Source organism: Equus przewalskii, chromosome 1 (assembly GCF_037783145.1).
Source record: "Equus przewalskii isolate Varuska chromosome 1, EquPr2, whole genome shotgun sequence".
In the NCBI taxonomy this organism is placed as follows: Eukaryota; Metazoa; Chordata; class Mammalia; order Perissodactyla; family Equidae; genus Equus; species Equus przewalskii.
In genome coordinates this window covers 173,258,230-173,277,506 of record NC_091831.1, presented here as the reverse complement: position 1 = coordinate 173,277,506, position 19,277 = coordinate 173,258,230, and the positions used below count along the sequence as shown (strand labels likewise).

Here is a 19,277-nt window from a genome sequence, read left to right as displayed (position 1 = left end):
TGCCCAAAATTGACCATGAAACATAGGCCACAAAACGAGAGCAAAAGGGTGGAGACTCTGCTTCGCGGTACCTGTTCTCCCAGCGTCTTCGACCCCTCATGGAGAAATGCTTCGCTGCTCCCGGAGCTGAGCCGCCCCCTCACCACCATCACCATAACGCTTCCCCTCCTAGGTTCACAGAGGTCCTGGTTCCCCTGGGCGGAGTCCTCAGGCCTCACTGCCTCCCCAGGCAATCCAGGCTTCGTTCCTACAACTGACGACTGCCCGGACCTGAGCATGGAGTCCAAGCTCCTCGTTTGGAAAAGGAAGAAATTGAGGCCGGAAGGCCTAAGGTTCCCCAGCAAATTCGAGGTCGGTTGGACCGCGGCCAAGCTTCTGATCATGCCCCGCATCCCCTCCAACACCCTGTCCGCGTCTTCTCACATCCTCTCTAGTCCTGCTTCCTCCCTCTCGCATCTCTTGGGACCACAGCCTGGGTTATCCCCATTCCAGCACCTGCAGGGGTTTTAGAAGCTTCTGCCCCAGTGTAAACTGACCTTCAACCCGAGCCCTGTGCTTTATTTATTGAAACCACTTCTCTTGGCGGGGTGTGAGGGAGGGTCATGAGGAGGTCAGAGGAGACCAGAGATTCACAATGGAAGGCATTTTGGCGGGAGGAGGCCGCTGGGCTGAGGAGAGCGGGATCTACCCCGCTGCCTGCATCACCGAAAGCATTTGAAAGAAAACAAACCTCCCCCAGATCTGCTAGAACCCTTAGTCTCCAAGGCGGATCAGGCTCAACCCGAGTTCTGAGCTCCTCTCCCCGGCCTCAGGGACGGGATTCCTGGTGGGGAGCCGCCGTGGTAAGAAAGCGTGGTCTGAAAGCAGGGAGTTTGCGGCGCAGATTCCTGACGGCGTCCGAGCCACGGCCCAAGCCCCCCATCGTCCGGTGCGGGTGGGGGTTAGGGGCATGGGACGTCAAGGACACCAGATGCAGCTGCGGTATTGCGCTGCCTGGTGGCTTCCCGAGTGACAGCAGCCCAGAAGAGAAGATGGACGTGTTCCTCTCTCAAGGATTCCCACGCATGCTTTTATAACAAATGAAACTTCAGGAGGAGAAGATGACACGAGGGGTCTCCCGTTAAGACCTGGAAACAACATGGAGGGTTCTGAGAGGTTTGGTGGTCTTTCCTTTAAGAAAACCATTGCATCACACGGGGAAGGCGTGTGGAATAAAAAGCTTTGGATCCGAAAGACAGGGAGGCTATTAAAGAAAAGGCTTGATAAGTTGGAGCGCGCTGCCACCTCCATGGCTGGCCGAGAAGCCAGCCCCTGGGAGGATCGTGCCTGCGACTCTAGTTGCGCAAACCCAGCCCAGCTGGCGCCCAGAGCCCGAGGCGCCCCCCAGCGCCAGGGCGGGAACACAGAGCGCCTCGTGCTGGAGGCCCGCGCGCGCGCGCGACCCTGGGCTAACAAGAGAGCTCGGCCCCGAGGCTTTTCCTTCTCACTGCGTGGGCTCAGCTTCATCTGTTTGCCAATTTCAACATGTTATTTAAACACGGACGTTTCCTTTACAGCTCTGAGTGAAACGTTTTGCTTGATGGAAACTTGATGGGGTTCTTTAACTTTTAATCAATAATTGCTATAAAGGCGCGGCTGCTGCCTTTTCACAGCGGGGATAAGTGTAATATTTGCCTTGGGTCACGCGTTGACGACCCTAAATGGGCAAGAGCGGCCGCTGATCCTGCCCGAGTTCAGCTACCGCTGAGGTGTGGGCATTTCCGATTTGATCATGTAACCCTGATGATTTTGATGAAAATCAAGCATCGATGCCAGGGGAAGGGTCATGCCCACTGGGCCTGGAAACCCAGTGATCCCAGGGCTCTGAGACCCTGGCCATTCTGCCAGAAGCGTCCGTGTATCAGTCTGTTCACTCCACAAGCCCACCGTGCTGAGCCGCGTCCTCTTGCTGCTTGGAGACTTTGGCATTGGTCGATGCGGTTTCTAGCCTCCAGCCATCCTTTCCCGCCCAACGCCAGCCTGGCCAATCTCTGGATTGGCACAGTTAATTGACTGAGTCAACAAATCCTTCTTGAAACTCTACCATGCTCTAGGCTCTGCTCTGGCAGAGGGGATCACTGTGGTCCCCACCCTCAGAGAACTTCCAATCCAGAGGGGAAGACAAAACAAATGAAAAAGATGCAAATGGAATTTGCTGTCAGGGAGTGATAGTGCCTGGCAGGAATCTAGAGCCAGGTGGACCTAGGGAGGGCAGGGTTCAGTGGATTGGGGAGGTCTACGAAGTCCTCACCACACACCCAGGGAAGGCTGCCCTGGACTTGCCACCAGAGGTAATGCCCAATGTTGGCAGCTGCATTTTCTTTGATCCATTGGTAGTAGGCAACCAGGCCGGCAGCATTCAGATGGTGGCCAAAGGTCCTGCAAATCTTGCTAGGATCCCAGTGAAAGGGAAAGCTGCCAAGGAGGCCTCTTCCTAGTGTTTCTGTTTGGAAGCAAGCTCACTGCAATGTGAGGTAAGTCCTGGTTTTGCTCTGTGGCCCACAGGACAGGGAAAATCAAACAACTTCAAACAAATGCACTACTTTTAAAACAAAACCTTCCTCTGATGTTAGCTCTGGGATAGCTGCTGGAAGTCCCAGAAGCAGCCACTCAATAGTGTCCTCTAGTCAAATTTTAATTTTAAATAATGAATGCGACCTCCCTCCAGGCATACCAATAAATTAGTCTTTTTGCCAGTCCAAAGCTCAATTTCAAAATTAGGGAAATTTAGGGGGGGGGGGGAAACAGGAAGTCAATAGAATGGAAAAAAATCTAGCTGAAAAGGACTTTTACCTTTTTTCCCCCATGTGTAGGAGATGATTTATATGATTGTTAGAAAAGCATCTGTTAAAGGGAACTATGTAAATTTGGGTAATCATATTTGAATAGCCAAAATTAAACTACCAGGGCCGCCTGAGGGGCCGTGGGAAAGCTTCTGTTTGTGTTGGGTGGGGGCGTGGGGAGGGAGGGGGTGGTTCAGGGACTGCGAAGCTAAATACTCGTCGACGTTCAGGAAGGATTTAGGTTTAAGCGGGCAGCCTCGAGGGAAGAGATGACATTCGCTGAGCTTTCTGAGGCCCTCAGTTTCCATCACTGCTCCCCATTAGCGCGAGCTTCTGCCCTGGGAGGAATGGAGGTTCTGACCCACCCTCGCACAGGCTTCCAGCCTCCCAGAGCAGCAGGTGGGGGGACGCTGAGATCTCAAGGCGCCCTGCCTGGTCTGTGGCACACAGTCGGGCCTCAGCCGCTCTGGGCCCTTTCTGCTTTCAGACCTAAAGTTTGTCACGTTTCTCACTAATTTTCCAGCTCCGTGTCTGAAGCGTGCACTTCCAGTCCCTCCCCTAGGACCGCAACCCTCGTGGTTTTCAAGGAGCCAGAGGAAGGTGGGGGCACCACTGAGCAGAGACAGCGCTCCAGGGCGCGCGGGGGCGGGGAGAGACTGGCTGGCACGGGGCGCTTCGCCAAGCTGCCTGCTGACCATTGTGAATGAGGCAGTCGGTAACTGGGGAACGCAGCTGCCTGGAGACGCGCGACGGCCGCGGGGACCCAGGCGGCGACCGTGGGGGGCGCAGGGGGGGGGCTGCCAGGTCCGCAGCCCAGGCCACGAGGGAGAGAGGCTCCTGTTCTCTGTGGGACCGACTTTTTCCTTCGTTCCAAGGCTAGTGATTTCCCAGGAGGGCCGGTCGCCCTTCCCAACCTTTCTCATTTGAATACATGAAAATGCGAGTTGATTTTGGCAAGGCGATGCTCTCGCTCACGGCCAGACGGACAGTTTCGTCGCTCGCGGGCGAGGCCGGGCGGGGAGCAGCTCCGGCTCCGACATCCGGCTGCGGGCGAGCCAGGCCTGCGCCCTGGGCAGCTCAGAAACCCGGCGGCGGCCCCAGGAGCAGTAGGGAAAGGAACAAACCCAGTGTTGAAGAATTGGGATTAAAATGTTACATTAACGTTTTTCCAGTAGAATGAAAGCCCTGGATGTGTCTCTGTGCTGGCCCACCCACGGGTGCGGCCGGGAACCTTAGACTTCTCCGCACCGAGCTGCCCCGCCAGGCCGGTTGGGTGGTCCCAGGGCCCTACCTACTGCTGCTTGTGAGTCGTGAATTAATTTAACTAATGACTTAATGACAGAAGGAATGGCGGAGGAAAGAAGGTCTGAGTTTCAGTGCTTCTCCTCTCCCGGCCCCCTGCGCCCCAGACTGGTGGGAAAGCTGGGGCCCCGAGGGCCTGGCCGCCGCCTCCCGCTGTTGAGGACCGGGGGCTGCTGCGGGAAGGCGCCGGCCCTTCCCCTGCTCGGGCACACACCTCGGCTGGCTAAGGCCAGGCACAAGCAAGTGCAAACAGTTACTTCCAGCGTCCCAGGCCTTCCTCGGTCCTAAATCGATCTGCGTCCCAGTCCGGGTCGGCTTTGAACCGCATTAAAGACAGCAGGTCTCAGTCTCCTTGCTTCTGGTTCTCCCCGCAGGCTGAGGGTTTAAGCTTCTTCTCTGGGTGGCGGGTGGGGGCCTGCGGAGGGGCTCGGACTAGCCTGCCTGAAGCGTGGCTGGGCCCGGGGCAGCCAAGACCTGGCCACAGCCCCGTCGGGGGTATGGTCAGCGGGGGCAGGGGACAGACTAGGGAGAACTAGAGACAGAGAAGTCGTCAGGAGGCTCCAGGGTCACCGCAGATGCCCGGCACCCCGGGCCCTGCTCTCTGCCCGCCCTGCGGTCCCGCTAAACGCGAAGGACTCCAGCGCCGCCTCAGGCAGCCTGCTGGGACCGAGGCATGAGCCCTTGGCCTTTCCTTCCGTCTCTTGCCGTCCTCACCCTTTGCTTCTTCTAGTCCCAGTGAAGATGGGCTGAAGGGGCTTGCAGCCAGGTAATGCAGGGAAAGGGAAGTGGAGGTGGCCGAGATGGCCCCGTGGGCCGTGGGCCGCCCGCTCCCGCGGAAAGCTTCTGGGAAGGGCGGGGACGCTTCCAAGGCCCTCTGCCCCCTGGGGTACTCGCGCACCCCACCATCCTGACCGCCCCGGCTTCCTCCAGAGGAGCCTGTCCGCCCCGCTACCTGGGCTTCCCCAGGCTCGTGCAGATCTGTCCTCCCCGGGCCAGTTTGGCACGGGACGCCCCAGAAGCCGCCACGTGGCGGCCCTCGTGGCTCCCCTGCCTCGAGTCCACCCAGCCTCCCCGAGGCTGAAGATGGGTCAGTTCCCCAGAAGGCACAGCACCACCTTCCCAAACCGTCAAGACAGGGCCAGTTTGGGAGAAGAGGTTGGAAACCGGCAGGCTGCAGCAGCCAGGCACATCACCTGGCTGCCTGCTGGCCAGCAACCCGGGGGTAGCAGCTTTGTTTTATTTATTTGTTGTTTATTTTCAAAATCAAAGATCCTGCATGGCCCTGATGATTCGCTTTTAAACCTCGGGGAAATGACCGGCTGGCATCTGGGTACACCAGAACTTCACCTCCGAAATTTCTTAGGTGTCTTGGAATGTCATTGCCACCGAGATGGAGAGAGGCTGGGAGCTGACGGAGCTGCCACTTTTCCTTCTTCTTGGCCTCTGGCGGTCACCTCTCTGAACCCAAATCTCTGGCTGAGCGAGGCATGCGGAGTTCTAGGCTCGCCTGGCGTTGCTCGCCGGGGGCGCCTGTGGGCGGACTCAACATTCCCTCCCCACGACAGGAGGCGCTGTGCTCACAGGAACTCCTGGGGCCGCGGACCCGGGACCCCCCAAGCTGGGTCGAGGCTAAAGCTGGCAGAGTCCACTCTTCACTACCGGTCTTGGACTTTGAAGAAGCCGTGGAGAAACTTCGCTTTGGCCATTCCGCTATGAACATGAGCTTTTTTTTTTTCAAGTTGACTTTTTTTCCCTTAAGATGAGGCCTAGTAGGTTTGGGAAGCGGGCTAAAAGAGGAAGAATATTTGATTTTTTAATTGATCCCCTTTAAAGTGAAAGCAGGTTTTCCCCCCTTAAGGCACCGGCTTTTTGTGCACCATAAAAGCGATTTCTAAGTTGCTACTACCCATAGAAAATACCCTAGTCATGCTCGACGTTGTTGAAGAGCCAAGAGGGCGTTGGAGAATCACTGCGGGAAGGAACAAGGAAGCTCATTAGCACTGAAATTCTCCCCCCCCCCCCACCCCCCACTCAGGCTGAGGAAGCTAAGCATCCGTGTACTTCACAAGTGGAACTAAGGTCCTGCAGCTGATGGGAACTTTGCACAGAAGAATTAGTTTCTGACTGTCGCCCGAGAAATATGTGCAGACCTACACATTTGCAGGTACAGTTACACAAACTGAGGGGACTAACTGGCGGTCACCGGGGCAGGCGGGGGAGGAGCGCGCCTGTGCACTGAGTTCCAGGTGGGTTTAACTTCCCCCTCATTCCTTTCCTTACAATGTGACATTCCCCAGCCCCCTTTTAGTTAAAAAAAAAAAAAAAGGAATTGTAATCCAATGCTTTTATCTTTTTTATTTCCTTAACTGCACATCTTCACTCTCCCGTGCTCCCCTGCTGATTTGAGAGATTTGTTTGGTTCAAGGATTTAACGTGATTCTGTTGCCAGATTTCAAGGAAGAAAGATTTAAAAGAACAAAGCACAGGGAGAAAAAAAAAAGATATCTGGAAGACAAGTTAAAACGTATTTCGTAAAATGAGATTAATAATATTTTTAAAACTTTGCCAAACAAGAACATTTTGCGATTCTTAGTCATTTTAGAAAGATATTTTATTGCTACTTAAAGAACCTCGTGGTTTCACAGGGAGGACAACACACACACGGGCGCACACACACTCAGAAACACACATGGTCACACTCAGAAACTCACGCACACACTCAGAAACACACACGCACCTTCGTGCAACGTATCACCAACTCAGTGTCTATTACGCAGTCACTTCAGTTGGTCCTCCCCAGGACATGTGGGCAATTCACTACCCACCGCCTCATAGGAGTCGAGAGGTTTGGCTTGGGGAAGAACTTCCCACCGATGCCCAGGACCGAACAGAAACCCAGCGAGCGCCTGGGGTCCTAGCCCAGCCCCTCTAGGTCAGAGATGGGACCACGCACCGCCGGAGACCACCTCTGGCTTCGCCCTGGCACCTCTCTAGCCGAGGAAATGCATTCCCGCGCCCGCTCCAAGGCTCTCCCAGCTAACGCGCGTATTTAGGGAGATGTCCCCTCCCCCTGACCTTTCCCTATCGGAAACCAGACGGTTGCCTCTAGCTCAGTCCCCGAGGCTGCGGAAGGGGGGCAGGAGGAGGAGCCGGGCAGAGGGAGGACGGCCCGACTCGGTCCGCCTGCCCTATCACACAGACATCTGTTCTCAGTTTCTTCCTCTTTATGATCGCTACAGATGACAAGGGGAGTAGAGCGGACCGAGGCGGAAAAAAAAAAAAAAGTTATGTCATAAAGATATAAAACGGTGCCGTGACTCACCTGCTCTTAGCCGCAGGTATGGGTTTCGTGGCAGCGTCTCCACTCTGCTAGCCAGGAGCCCGGATCGGCCTAACGTCACTCGGCTCGGCTGACTCAGATGGCCAAGTTTCTAGTGACGGGGCAAAAGTGGGGCTTTTTCCTTTTTCAAGCCTGAAGTCAGGAGAGGGGCGAGGCGGGGGTGGGGGGGGGGTGAGTTATGGGGAGGATCCATATACTCCAGTCTCCCGGGGTTGAACTTTAGGTCAGGAGTCAGGAGGGTGGGGGCTGGAAGCGGCCAGAACAGAAGGAGGGGTGCGGGCCGAGCCCGCAGCCCGGGCCTCGGGAGGGCGGTGGGTACCCCTGGGGAGAGACGCTGGGGTCATTCAGCCGGCACTGCCCCGCGAGCCGGGCTCCAACACCACCGCCCCTAGCCCTTCTCCGGCTGCGCGGTTCCCATCCAGAACCCTCGCCAGCCCGCCCGGCCCCGCCTATTTTTCTTTTTTCCTCTTCCAAAGGGGGTTACACCCCCCCACCCCATTTCCCTCTTCCCCCAACCTCCGGGCTTAAACCAATTACGCTGCTTTGCAAACAGAGTGAGGGCCGGGTCTGGGGGAGGGGGCGCGGCGGGAGGGGCGCGGGGGGCGCGCGCGGCGGCGGGGCGGGAGGCGCGGCGGCGGCACTGGCGGGCGGCCGCCTCGCAGGTGCACCTCGGGCTTTGTAGGTGCGAGCGTCTTTGTGCGGCGGACAAATGGGGAGAGGACGAGGAGGTGGGCACTCGAGCGACGTAAGATCCACATCAGCTCAACTGCACTCGCCTCGCAGAGGCCGCCCGCTCACTTCCCGCGGAGGCGCTCCCGGGCGCCGCGCTCCGCGGCCGCCGCCTGCCCCCGCCCGCCTCGCCCCCGCCGCCGCCGCCGCGCACGCCGCGCCCCGCAGCGCCCGGCTTCCTCCTCGCTAGGGTGGCGTTGGGGCGGCGCGGGCGCTCGGTGACTCCGGCGGCCCGGCTCCCCTCCCCCGCCCCGCGCCGCGGGCCGCCCGTCGCTCCGCACAGGGCTGGATGGTTGCATCGGGCAGGGTGGCTCCAGGATGTTAGGGACTGTGAAGATGGAAGGGCATGAGAGCAGCGACTGGAACAGCTACTACGCGGACACACAGGAGGTAAGAGGCGGGCAGCGGGCGGGACGCTCCCGGAGCCCGTGCCGGGGGAGGCCAGGCGAGGCGGGCGCCGGGCAGGGCGGGAGGCTGGCGGGCTGGGGGCGCCTCCTCGGTGCCACCGCTGCCCGCCCTCCCGCTGTGGCCCCGGCCCGGCCTTGGCCCGGCCTCGGAGCCGGATCGGCTGCCCCGCGGGGAGACTGGGTCCCGGCGCTCGCGCTCGGGCCGGCGAGAAGGTGTTAGGAAACTCTGGGCTTTCAAAGGACCGGCTCTGGGAAGCACTCGCCTCTTGCCTGCGGAGAGCGGGAGCCGGGGCCGTGCCGGGGCCGGGTGTCGGGTTGGCGGGCGGGCGCCAGCACCAGTTGGAGGCAACTCTAAGAAAGCCACAGTTCGCCGCAAAGAGAGCGGCCCCTTCCTCCCGCGGTTGAATTTGCAGATGTCTTCTGATGAAAGCGCGCTGCAGCTAAGTTGAGCGTGTTAATAATGAAACGATTCCGAAATTTTATAAAACTTCTTCAAAAGCCATGTTTAGGGAGAAGGGTCCTCATTCTTCTCTAGAACCGCTGGGTGGCGCTGGTGCGAGCTGACTTTTCCTCCAGCACTCTGGGCGGAGAACCTGTTTCTCTTCATTGTCCCCTTGGTGGCACGTTCATGTGGTTTATTTTACAATGTGCACAAAGGGATTGCGAGGACAGCCAGGTACAGGCAGGACCACCACCTACTAAAAGTACTTCTCTAGAAACGGCTGGCGATTACCCCCCAAAAGTTTACCATTATAGACAATGCTTCTTGAAACTGCCTTGGATAATCTTGGGGAAAGAAAAAAAAAAAGTAAAAATACTTTAAGACATTAATTTAAGATATAGAAATTTAGAATCAGGAAATATTTTCATGGTAATTTATTTAGATTTGTGTATATATATCTCTCCACAAACTTACCTCGAGTTTATTTGCACACCATAGCAGAGTGTGTGCCTAGTTAAATCTTTGTTCATCTTTTATGTTTTCAAGTGAAATAATATTTGCTGATGAAAATAAATGTAAGGATATCATTTTTATTAAATTATCAGAGAGATAGTCTTTATATTTCTGGACTCTGCGTTTTTAACATAGCCAGTGCATTCCCAAATTGCCGTTGATAAGGCTTTTCTCTTACTGCTGATTTTAAAAGGAGCTCAGAACTCACCCTCAGGTTTAGTTCAGATGCAGTCGTCTCTCCCCACTCGTCAGTTAAGCCCCCTATGGAAAGAGCTTCCTCACATGTTACAGCTGAGAAATAGGGAGGAGAATAGCATTAAGGGAAAGTAGGTAGACTTTGATTTTGGAATTTTAAAGTACTTGAAACTATTCATGTAGTTTCGAAAGCCAGGCTTTGAAATGATCAGTGTCTACTTATCAGTGTGGGGAAAAAATAGAGATTTTTATCTACAAATTGTGTTACCAAAATTTTCAAACGTTAGGGGGCTGGAACTAGGCAATGAAACTAGTGCAAGTTTCTGAGTGGCTTAAAGAGGTTACATGTTAGTTAACTGTATGCAGTGCGTTGATATTATAATGCGCTCTTTCCAGCCCCTTCTCCTGTGGTAGATCTGTTTTTAATTTTTTTCCAAAACATTTAACTTCTGAGTTTCTTTCCCTCTTAATATTACAGTTGCTACAAGTAGATGGAAAACACTACTTCTAAATAAAATAAACAACAAAAAATCACCATTGAGCGAAAACTGCTAAGACAGTGAAGCCAGTTGTTGGGAAATGGCTGGTCACATAGCCATGAATGCTTTGCTCTGTCAGGGAGAGGGGAACAGCCGCCCCGCACAGCCGAGGCCGCTCCGCCGTCAGCAGGGCCTAGCAGGCTTAGGCGAGATGGACTCAGAGCTGGTCCCTGTTGCCCGCCCTGGGGGGCTGCACCAGGGAACCCACCTCACCCTTAAGGTAGAGTGAATAAGCAGAGAGTCAGAGATTAATTCTATTTTCGGAGTTTCAACTCCTTTCAACCAAAAGGGCGCTTTGCCGAGGCCCGCCTGGGGTGGAGAGCCGGGTGCCGCCTGGCGTGGATGGAGGCGGCAATGGAGGGTCCCAGAAGCCGGCCCGAGCCTGGCGTGTGGGGCGATTACGCGGTCTTCCCGGGGGCATGTTTTCTGCAGCGCTCGTCTTTCCTGCCCGCCGCGCTAGCGGTTTGCGCCCGCCTGCGAGCCCTCTCTGCGCGCGCGTCCCGGGGAGGGTGCTGCCGCTTTGCCGGGCGGGGTCGTGGGTTTGCAGAGGTGCTCGCCGCCGTGGCCGGGCCGCCCGCGCCCTGCTAACCCGCCCTTCGGGGCCTCTCCCCTCGCTGTCTCGCTGCAGGCCTACTCCTCGGTCCCGGGCGGCAACATGAACTCGGGCCTGGGCGCCATGAACTCCATGAACAGCTACATGACCATGAACACCATGACCACGAGCGGCAACATGACCCCCGCCTCGTTCAACATGTCCTACGCCAACCCGGGCCTGGGCGCCGGCCTGAGCCCTGGAGCCGTGGCCGGCATGCCGGGCGGCTCGGCGGGCGCCATGAACAGCATGACGGCGGCGGGCGTGACGGCCATGGGGACGACGCTGAGCCCGGGCGGCATGGGCGGCATGGGCGCGCAGCCGGCGCCCTCCATGAACGGCCTGGGCCCCTACGCGGCCGCCATGAACCCGTGCATGAGCCCCATGGCGTACGCGCCGTCCAACCTGGGCCGCAGCCGGGCTGCGGGCGGCGGCGACGCCAAGACTTTCAAGCGCAGCTACCCGCACGCCAAGCCGCCCTACTCGTACATCTCGCTCATCACCATGGCCATCCAGCAGGCGCCCAGCAAGATGCTGACGCTGAGCGAGATCTACCAGTGGATCATGGACCTCTTCCCCTACTACCGGCAGAACCAGCAGCGCTGGCAGAACTCCATCCGCCACTCGCTCTCCTTCAACGACTGCTTCGTCAAGGTGGCGCGCTCCCCGGACAAGCCGGGCAAGGGCTCCTACTGGACGCTGCACCCGGACTCCGGCAACATGTTCGAGAACGGCTGTTACTTGCGCCGCCAGAAGCGCTTCAAGTGCGAGAAGCAGCCGGGAACCGGGACCGGGGGCGGCGGCGGTGCCAAGGGCGGCCCCGAGAGCCGCAAGGACCCCTCGAGTGCGGCCACCGCCGGCGCCGACTCGCCCCTCCACCGGGGCGTGCACGGTAAGGCGGGCCAGCTAGAGGGCGCGCCGGCCCCCGGGCCCGCCGCCAGCCCCCAGACTCTGGACCACAGCGGGGCGACGGCGACAGGGGGCGCCTCGGAGTTGAAGACTCCAGCATCCTCGGCTGCACCCCCGATCAGCTCCGGGCCTGGGGCGCTGGTATCTGTGCCCCCCTCCCACCCGGCGCATGGCCTGGCGCCCCACGAGTCCCAGCTGCACTTGAAAGGGGACCCCCACTACTCCTTCAACCACCCCTTCTCCATCAACAACCTCATGTCCTCCTCGGAGCAGCAGCACAAGCTGGACTTCAAAGCCTACGAGCAGGCGCTACAGTACTCGCCCTACGGCGCCGCGTTGCCCGCCAGCCTGCCGCTCGGCAGCGCCTCGGTGGCCACTAGGAGCCCCATCGAGCCCTCAGCCCTGGAGCCGGCCTACTACCAAGGTGTGTATTCCAGACCCGTCCTAAATACTTCCTAGCTCCCGGGACTGGGGGTTTGTCTGGCATGGGCCATGCTGGTAATAGGAGAGAGAGAGAAAAAAAAAAATCAACAGCAACCAAACCACACATATCAACCTGACAACAGCATAATAAAATCCCCAATTATTTTTATTTCTTTTTTGTGCACAATCTTTTCCCCAGTGCAAAGGACTGTTACTTTGTTATTGTTATTCATAACGCCTTGTGTATATTATTACAAAGAAAACCAACCCCAAACCGACAAAAAATTTTTTTCCTGCAAAGTTTTAATGATCCACAAGTGTGTATATAGTCCCCCTACTTCCTTGTCCCTGTCCCTTTCTTCCCTCTTTCCCCTCCAGACACATTCTGGTCTGTGCAGGGTTTATTTAAAAAAAAAGGAAAGTTGGTCAAGCTTGTAAAATATTCGTTTGTGCTCCCCCACCCCCCAACTCCCCTCCCACCCCTGCACCTGACCCCCAACACCCGCCACGAGTTTACAGGTCTATGGCAGTACTCTAAACCATAAGAACTGAAAGGCTGAAGAAACAAGTAGACACTAGGGGCTGTTAACAGTACGAGGGACAACACCACTGTGATGCAGCAAAACAAACAGATTATAAACACCAGAGCCATTTGTTTTCCAGCTTACATTCCCCATACATTCAGACAGCAGATGTCTTAAAATGAAACACATATATATTATGTATGGACTTATTTATGCACATGCTCAAATATGTAGACATCCTCCATATATTTATGTGACATACAGAGGTAACAGATAAGTGACATACATCTACATTTTCGAGAGTTGCCTGACCGAGAAGTTACAAAGACACCCCCCCACCACCACCACCTTGTCCTCTCCACCCACATACAGCCCTGGGAATCAATTCCTCAAAATTGCCCTCCTCAGTGACTCTGCTCCTTGCCTTGCAGAGTGCCATGGTCATGTTATTCTGAGGTCACATAACGTGTAAAATTAGCTTCTATGTTATCTATACCATTTAAAGAATTTTTTTTCCAGAAAAAAGGGAATATTACAGTGTTGGAGGAGAGATAAGTCATAGGGAGCTGTATTTCAAAATTTGGTCCAAGATTCCAAAATCCAATTGATTTAGGCCATTTTAATTATTGCCATCGTGTGCTTGTTTCATTCAGTGTTAATGCACTTTTCACAGTTGGACATGGTGTTAGTATAGCCAGACGGGTTTCATTATTATTCCTCTTTGCTTTCTCAATGTTAATTTATTGCATGGTTTATTTTTTTTTCTTTACAGCTGAAATTGCTTTAAATGATGGTTAAAATTACAAATTAAAATGTTAATTTTTATCAATGTGATTGTAATTAAAATATTTTGATTTAAATAACAAAAATGATAAATTTTAAGCCGTGGAATATGTTCTTGATCAATTGCAGTTAAGGACTTTAAATAAATCAAATGTTAACAAAAAAGATTTCTGTTATTTTCCTTAATTAAATCCAAAATACATATTCTGAATGTGATATTTATCAAAGTCCTGGCACTGAATATAAATGACAAAAAGGAAAATAATCTAAAACAGAATTGTTTTGTTTATGTTTAATATATGAACATGTAGCTAGTAAAAAGCAGTTAAAGAAATTCAATAAAAGTAGGTAGATAAATTGATTTCATATCCCAAGAATTGAGATTTTGAAGACTGTTTTTTCCCAGTAATATTTACTTCAATTTTTTGACAGGAGCTTAAGTTCTCTGTGTTTCCTTTGAATCTTCCCACAATGAAATCAAATATTAATTTAACCACCTTCCCCAATGTATCATTTTCCTTTTTCTGAGAAGTATTGGAGTGAGAATAAAGTATCAGATGTGGCTGATAAAATTAAGTTGTCTACAACAGAGAATCCTGAACCCTCTTTTCATGAAAAGGGAAACAAAATGTAACCATCACAGTAGCTTTGGAGGCGACCGGGGGAGGCAAGTTAATTCACTCCGGCAGGGGAAGTTTTGCGCCGCCAGGACATTTCAGGATAGCTGCTGTTTTATATTTTGTGAAGATATTTTTTAAAACATTGTTTCTAAAAGTATTTTTTCCTGAGAACGCAAAGCTGGCGATTTGTTTGCCTTCTAAGAAGCTTTTAAATGCAACTTCACACCCCCACGGTTGCTTGAGATCACAAAATCATTAATCTCCTTTGATAGTAGGCTCACTTTCCAGTCCACCTATTTCTTTGTAAGTCTTGTTCGGATTGACATCAACAATAAGAACACCAGCCCCAGCAAAGGCTGGCCTGCCTGAGCCCTTGGGTGTGAACTCCATCCTCGCCAGCGCTTGAACTTGGACAGCCGTTACTTTGATCGCCCCACTCCACGCCGCGGACAAGATACAAAGGGCTGTGTGAGTCCCTTAATGATCGCGTAATTGCCTCCCCAGATGAGAGAAGGGGTGCCATGCAGCCCTTGAGAGAAATCCAGAAATCCCAAACTCCCGCTCTCACTTCAGCTAATGAAAGAGAGGGGAATGACTGGTTTGAGTAATTTCAAAACCTAATTTGGAGGCCTCGAAGGACGTTAGCGTGCCAAAGAGAGGAAAAAGCGTCCAATCCCAACAGTTATTTATATTTGTATAGCGGGTAAACAAACGTCGGCAAATTCGAATTCTGAATGTAACGTAAAGGCGTGAGCTCTGGGCCTCGGAATTTTCCCCGGCCCTACTCAACCTAAATCGTCTAACTTTCGTGTGTTTCCCTCCGTGATGTCCCCGTCCCTCTCTTTAAACATGTTGACAGTATCGATGTCTTGCCTTCACCCATCAGGCTGAAGTTGGCCTTAGCTCTTGCTCTCTTACTTGGTGGCAGAGACTTTTTCTGGGCTTCCGGCCGCGGCCCCTTTGGAGACCTGCCTGGGCAGCTAGAATGGGGTTTGGGCGAGCGGGGCTGGCCTCGTGGGCTTCGCCCGCGATTTTCTGATCGCGCCTCTGCCACCTCTGGGCGCGCGATCTGCGCCAGGGAGGCCGGTTGCCGGGAAGGCGGGCAGAGCAAGGACCGCCAGAATCTCGAGGTGACAAGTGCAGTTAGTTCTTCATTGTTCGGGCATTTTCCCCTCCCAGCGAATAAATCTGTTGAGCCCGAGACCTAAAAGTCAACAAAGAAGGCCAGGCGCCTCGTCACCGTTCCTGCGGCCCCCAAGGCCCGCGCGGCGCGGCTGCTCCTGCTGCGTAATCCCTTCCTCGGAAACCCCGACACACAAACGCCCGGGCGCCCGGGGCCGGGGCGCCGCGCCCGGGGCCAGGAGGAAAACAGCTGTAGGTCGCAGGGCTGCCGGACCCTCCTGGAGCGCGCCGCCTTCCCGAGGCGCGCCCCCCCACCCCCCCGCCCCGGCCCCCTTTGCATCTCTGAGTTTCTAAATTTCTTCACCTCGGATGCTCCTGCAGACAGGGACCGGAAAGGGGATGCTGACCGCCCAGCCGCGGTCCACCGGGCTCGCTTTATTTAGGAATTTCGCCCGAGGTGGGGGAGGGGTCTCCGGAGGGGGAGGGAGGGAGCGAGAAGGGAAAACCTTCCTACAGACCCGAGCGTGCAAAGCTCTGGAGGCCCTCCGATCCACTGACGACACCACCGAGCAAAAATTTTACAAAAAAAGAAAAATGTGTCGGGAGTGAGTATAGCGCTGGAAAGCAGAACTTCAAATGTTACTTTTACCTTGTTCCAGGCCTGAAACATTTTTAAAATTGATAAAAAGAGAAGACAATTAAACATAGGAAAGAAGAACAGCTCGCTAGTTCTACTCAGCAGAAACTATACAACTTAGAAGTGTTCCCAACTAGAAAGCAGCTCAGTGTTTTCCACGCTGTGGATAACATAGTATTTAAACCCAAAGATAAAATTTAATTTGCATTGTCCCTTGGTGTTCCCCTCATAGCAGAATAAATGGGTGAGAATTATTATGGGAGGAGGGATTAAACAAACAAAATCCTATTAAAGTTGTTAACTTCTGTTTCTATTTTCTGAAGGCTAGATACCCGATTGATTTCACCGAAAGTATAAAAAACATTATTTTTTTCTCAGGAGTCTGACAGATTTGAATGAACCGAAGAGGGAAAGAATTCCTGGAGTGATAAAATTTAAAAACCTCCTTGCTTTGGCAGTATAAAAAATTGATCTCAATTCCACAAAAATGCTTATTAAATTTCTTCTCAAAAAAATTTTGCAAAAAACGATCGATACAAATTACTTTCAATGCAGACTAAAGAAGGAGACCTGTGGTCCAAATTAATTAAACTTTCCTCAAGATCAATTGGTTTTCTGTCGATTTAGCAGTAATATTGTAGAACATTTAGCTATAACATATTTTAATGTGATACCTCAATATGGCAAGAGGAAAAACTCGATGAACAGATAAAATTGCTTACATTATTTAACAGATGTTTAATACATTTGTAAAAATATTTTACTTTCAAAGATTAAATTTTAGTTGCTTATTTGAATTGTAATGTATTTTGCAACTAAATGGAATTAAGATAATGTCTAATTACTTCAAGATAAATGTGTGCAAAAAGATGATTATTTGTAAGCTACCTTGGGCTAAATAGGTAATTAAATTATGCTGAAATTTAGAAATAGGGTTTTCCCAAGCTGTGAAAGAATCATTGGCATCAATAGAAACCCATGAAAGTAAGAATGTAATAAAATGAAACAACTTGGAAGATTTTACAACCTTCCTATTTAGAAATAGAATCCATTTGGGGAGATGGAAGGTTTTTTAACAGTAGTCATTTATCAAGTTTTATTTTCTACCGATGATCCTATTTGGTGTATCCAAGCTACATTTAATTACAGGGTACTTCAAATATTGGGCTTTTTCTTTCAAACAGTTAAATTTGAGGCCATATGGTTCCACTGGGGTTTCTCTTTTTTAGCTCTGGGTCTAGTTCTGTTCACTGAACTTTGGACAGCTCAGACTGCAGTCCTCACCTGTTTTTTTCTCCAGCCATCACTCTGGCAAGCAATATGGGGCTGGAAAATACCCATGCAGTTCAACTTTAACTTGCAAGACACATGCGTTTTCCTGCTGTAAACATTGTAAAGAATCTGACAAGGGGGAAATCCTCACTTGCTACCTTCCTTTTTCTATCCTACTTCTTCATTTCTCCAATTATGTTAGCTGTGGCAACACAGTGTAAGTTCAAGGTGAGTGTGAGCTCCCCTCTGCAGTCCCGGAAAGTGAGGAACATCCTTCCTTTAGATGCCACGTCCTGATATTTTCTAGTCAGTTTAGAGTATAAAAGCAGAATATTCTCCCTCAAAATCCAGGAAGGAAAGGGCTTAAATGGCACGAGTGCTAGAGGACCTGAGAACGCAGGTGCGATGCTTGTCAAGTCACATGGAGATCAAGTTGAGAACCTGGCCAGTGCCACGGCAGGCCTGACTCAGAGTTCTAATCACCAGGCTGCCTGCGGTTGACTTCCTACTTCTCTGCTCAACTCCTCTCAAGATTACACATCAGGGGCTTTTTTCCCCCCCTAATTCCTGAAACCAAGAAAAACCACCTGGAAATACCCCCCAAAGCATTGCCTGGAAATAGGGAACAATGCATTCAACTGGAAACCTCCTTAGTTGCTTTGCCCTCTCTCCCATGAAATTTTAGCTACTCCTTTGCTTGTCTAATCATGTCCCAGGTCAGTTTTTTTTCTCTCACACCAAGGAGTTGTTATTTTAAAACACAAGCAATTTAATGAGAAGAATGTCAGGGGCTTTGTGGTGGTTTGTTTCGTTTACATAATTTTAAGGACCCATTATGTATGAGGGAGGAAGGAGGCTGCAGTCCTGGAGAGCTGATTTTCTTCGGGTGATTCAGGTGATTGGGAGCGTTTTGGGAACGTTCGCCTAGCTCTGAGTCCCACCTGGCAGCCTCTTGCTTCACTCTCAGCTACAAACGCCTAACCCAACAGCTGCTGAACGCCGAGCGCCAGCTCCCGCCACGTTCTCGCCGGCTCTTTCCTTGGGGGAGGCGGCTTCGCGAGCTCAGACTGCAACGAGCCGTGCTGCAGCGCAGGGCACCGGCCAGGTTTCCTCGCCTCTCCCTGGAGTCGCACTGCCTTCTGCTGACACGCGCTTCCTTTGTGTCATGCCTGGCTAATATATTAATGGGGCGGATAACCCGGATCCTTTGAGGAGGGGTGGAGGGGTTGGAGACGGAGAAGGGAGGGAAGGGAACCAAGCAGCTCTAGCTTCTGACCCTTGTGCCGAAGAGTTCGGAGGCAGGGGGGCGGATGGGGTGGGGGTGGGGGTGGGGGTGGGGGTGGGGGCGGGGAAGCGGGGCGCGGGAGGAGAATCCAGGTGGGGAAAGTTCACATTGAGGGCGCTGAAAGCTAACTGAGATGCCTGCAACAAGTTTTTGGAACAGGTGATCGGATGCTGAAGTGCTGTCCTGGTTCAGAAGCGCGAGGCCAGGGCCAGATGCCGCGGACGCTGGAGAAACTGTCCCACTAGCCGCGCGGGCCGCGCGTCGGCTGCCCGGTCTGCCCACCCGGCCCCGGCCCTGCCGCCGCCCGGGGCCTGGTGGCGCTGCGCTGTGTCCTCGCGTCCGCGGTGAAAATCCTCACTGCGTGTCGTGCGGATGCCCATCCCCGAGGGGTACACCTTCGCAGACTCATCAGGCTCTAGCTAAGCCGACCACCTTGGACTCTGGGTCCCAATGGTTAAAAATAAAGGCTTCCAATCGCCCTGGCCCGCGGCTCTCCTCGAGACCCCCGCTTCCCCCACCCCCACCTCTCAAGGAGGCGGAGTGGGGCGGGGGGCTGGCCTGTCTTTGGAGGGCCCAACAGATTAAGCACGGGGGCAGCCCTTGCGCTCCGCCACGCAGCGGGCGGGAGGACCCGCCACCCCGGGCCGCTGCCGCTGGGTGCGGGCCTTGCCTGCTGTCCGGGCCCCGGCCGAGCGCGGGCCGAGCCCTCCAGCCAGGCCTGCGGCTCCACCCGCCAGCCGGTGCTCGGGCGCCCCGGACCCATGCTGCCCGCAGGCCGCGCGGCCCGGCGTGGCGCTCATTGCCGAGGCTGTTCTCAGCGC

General features: G+C 53.6%; 1 protein-coding gene and 1 long non-coding RNA gene across 3 annotated transcripts; one reads left to right on the top strand and one right to left on the bottom strand.

Annotated features, from left to right (window-relative positions):
• Positions 1-5,354: 5,354 nt before the first annotated feature.
• Positions 5,355-7,665, bottom strand: LOC139084774 (uncharacterized). The gene is made up of 2 exons (XR_011542480.1): positions 7,447-7,665; positions 5,355-5,911 (listed from the first exon to the last, which is right to left on the bottom strand). It is a non-coding gene; the product is annotated as an uncharacterized lncRNA (long non-coding RNA).
• A 302-nt stretch (positions 7,666-7,967) lies between these two features.
• Positions 7,968-13,556, top strand: FOXA1 (forkhead box A1). Of its 2 annotated transcripts, none has more exons than XM_070629298.1 (2): positions 7,968-8,583; positions 10,918-13,556. In XM_070629298.1, exons 1-2 carry the CDS (start codon positions 8,512-8,514, stop codon positions 12,247-12,249), a joined length of 1,404 nt encoding a protein of 467 aa, XP_070485399.1. In that variant the 5' UTR covers positions 7,968-8,511; the 3' UTR covers positions 12,250-13,556. The 2 variants fall into 2 exon arrangements, with proteins under 2 accessions (XP_070485399.1, XP_070485392.1); XM_070629291.1 differs by lacking the exon at positions 7,968-8,583 and adding an exon at positions 8,655-10,509.
• Positions 13,557-19,277: the final 5,721 nt, after the last annotated feature.

Bases quoted from the DNA above. Each gene is read 5' to 3' on its own strand.
- FOXA1 (XM_070629291.1), top strand. From the start codon at position 10,330: ATGGCTGGTCACATAGCCATGAATGCTTTGCTCTGTCAGGGAGAGGGG. The intron at 10,510-10,917 runs GTAGAGTGAATA...GTCTCGCTGCAG, and splicing joins GAACCCACCTCACCCTTAAG to GCCTACTCCTCGGTCCCGGG.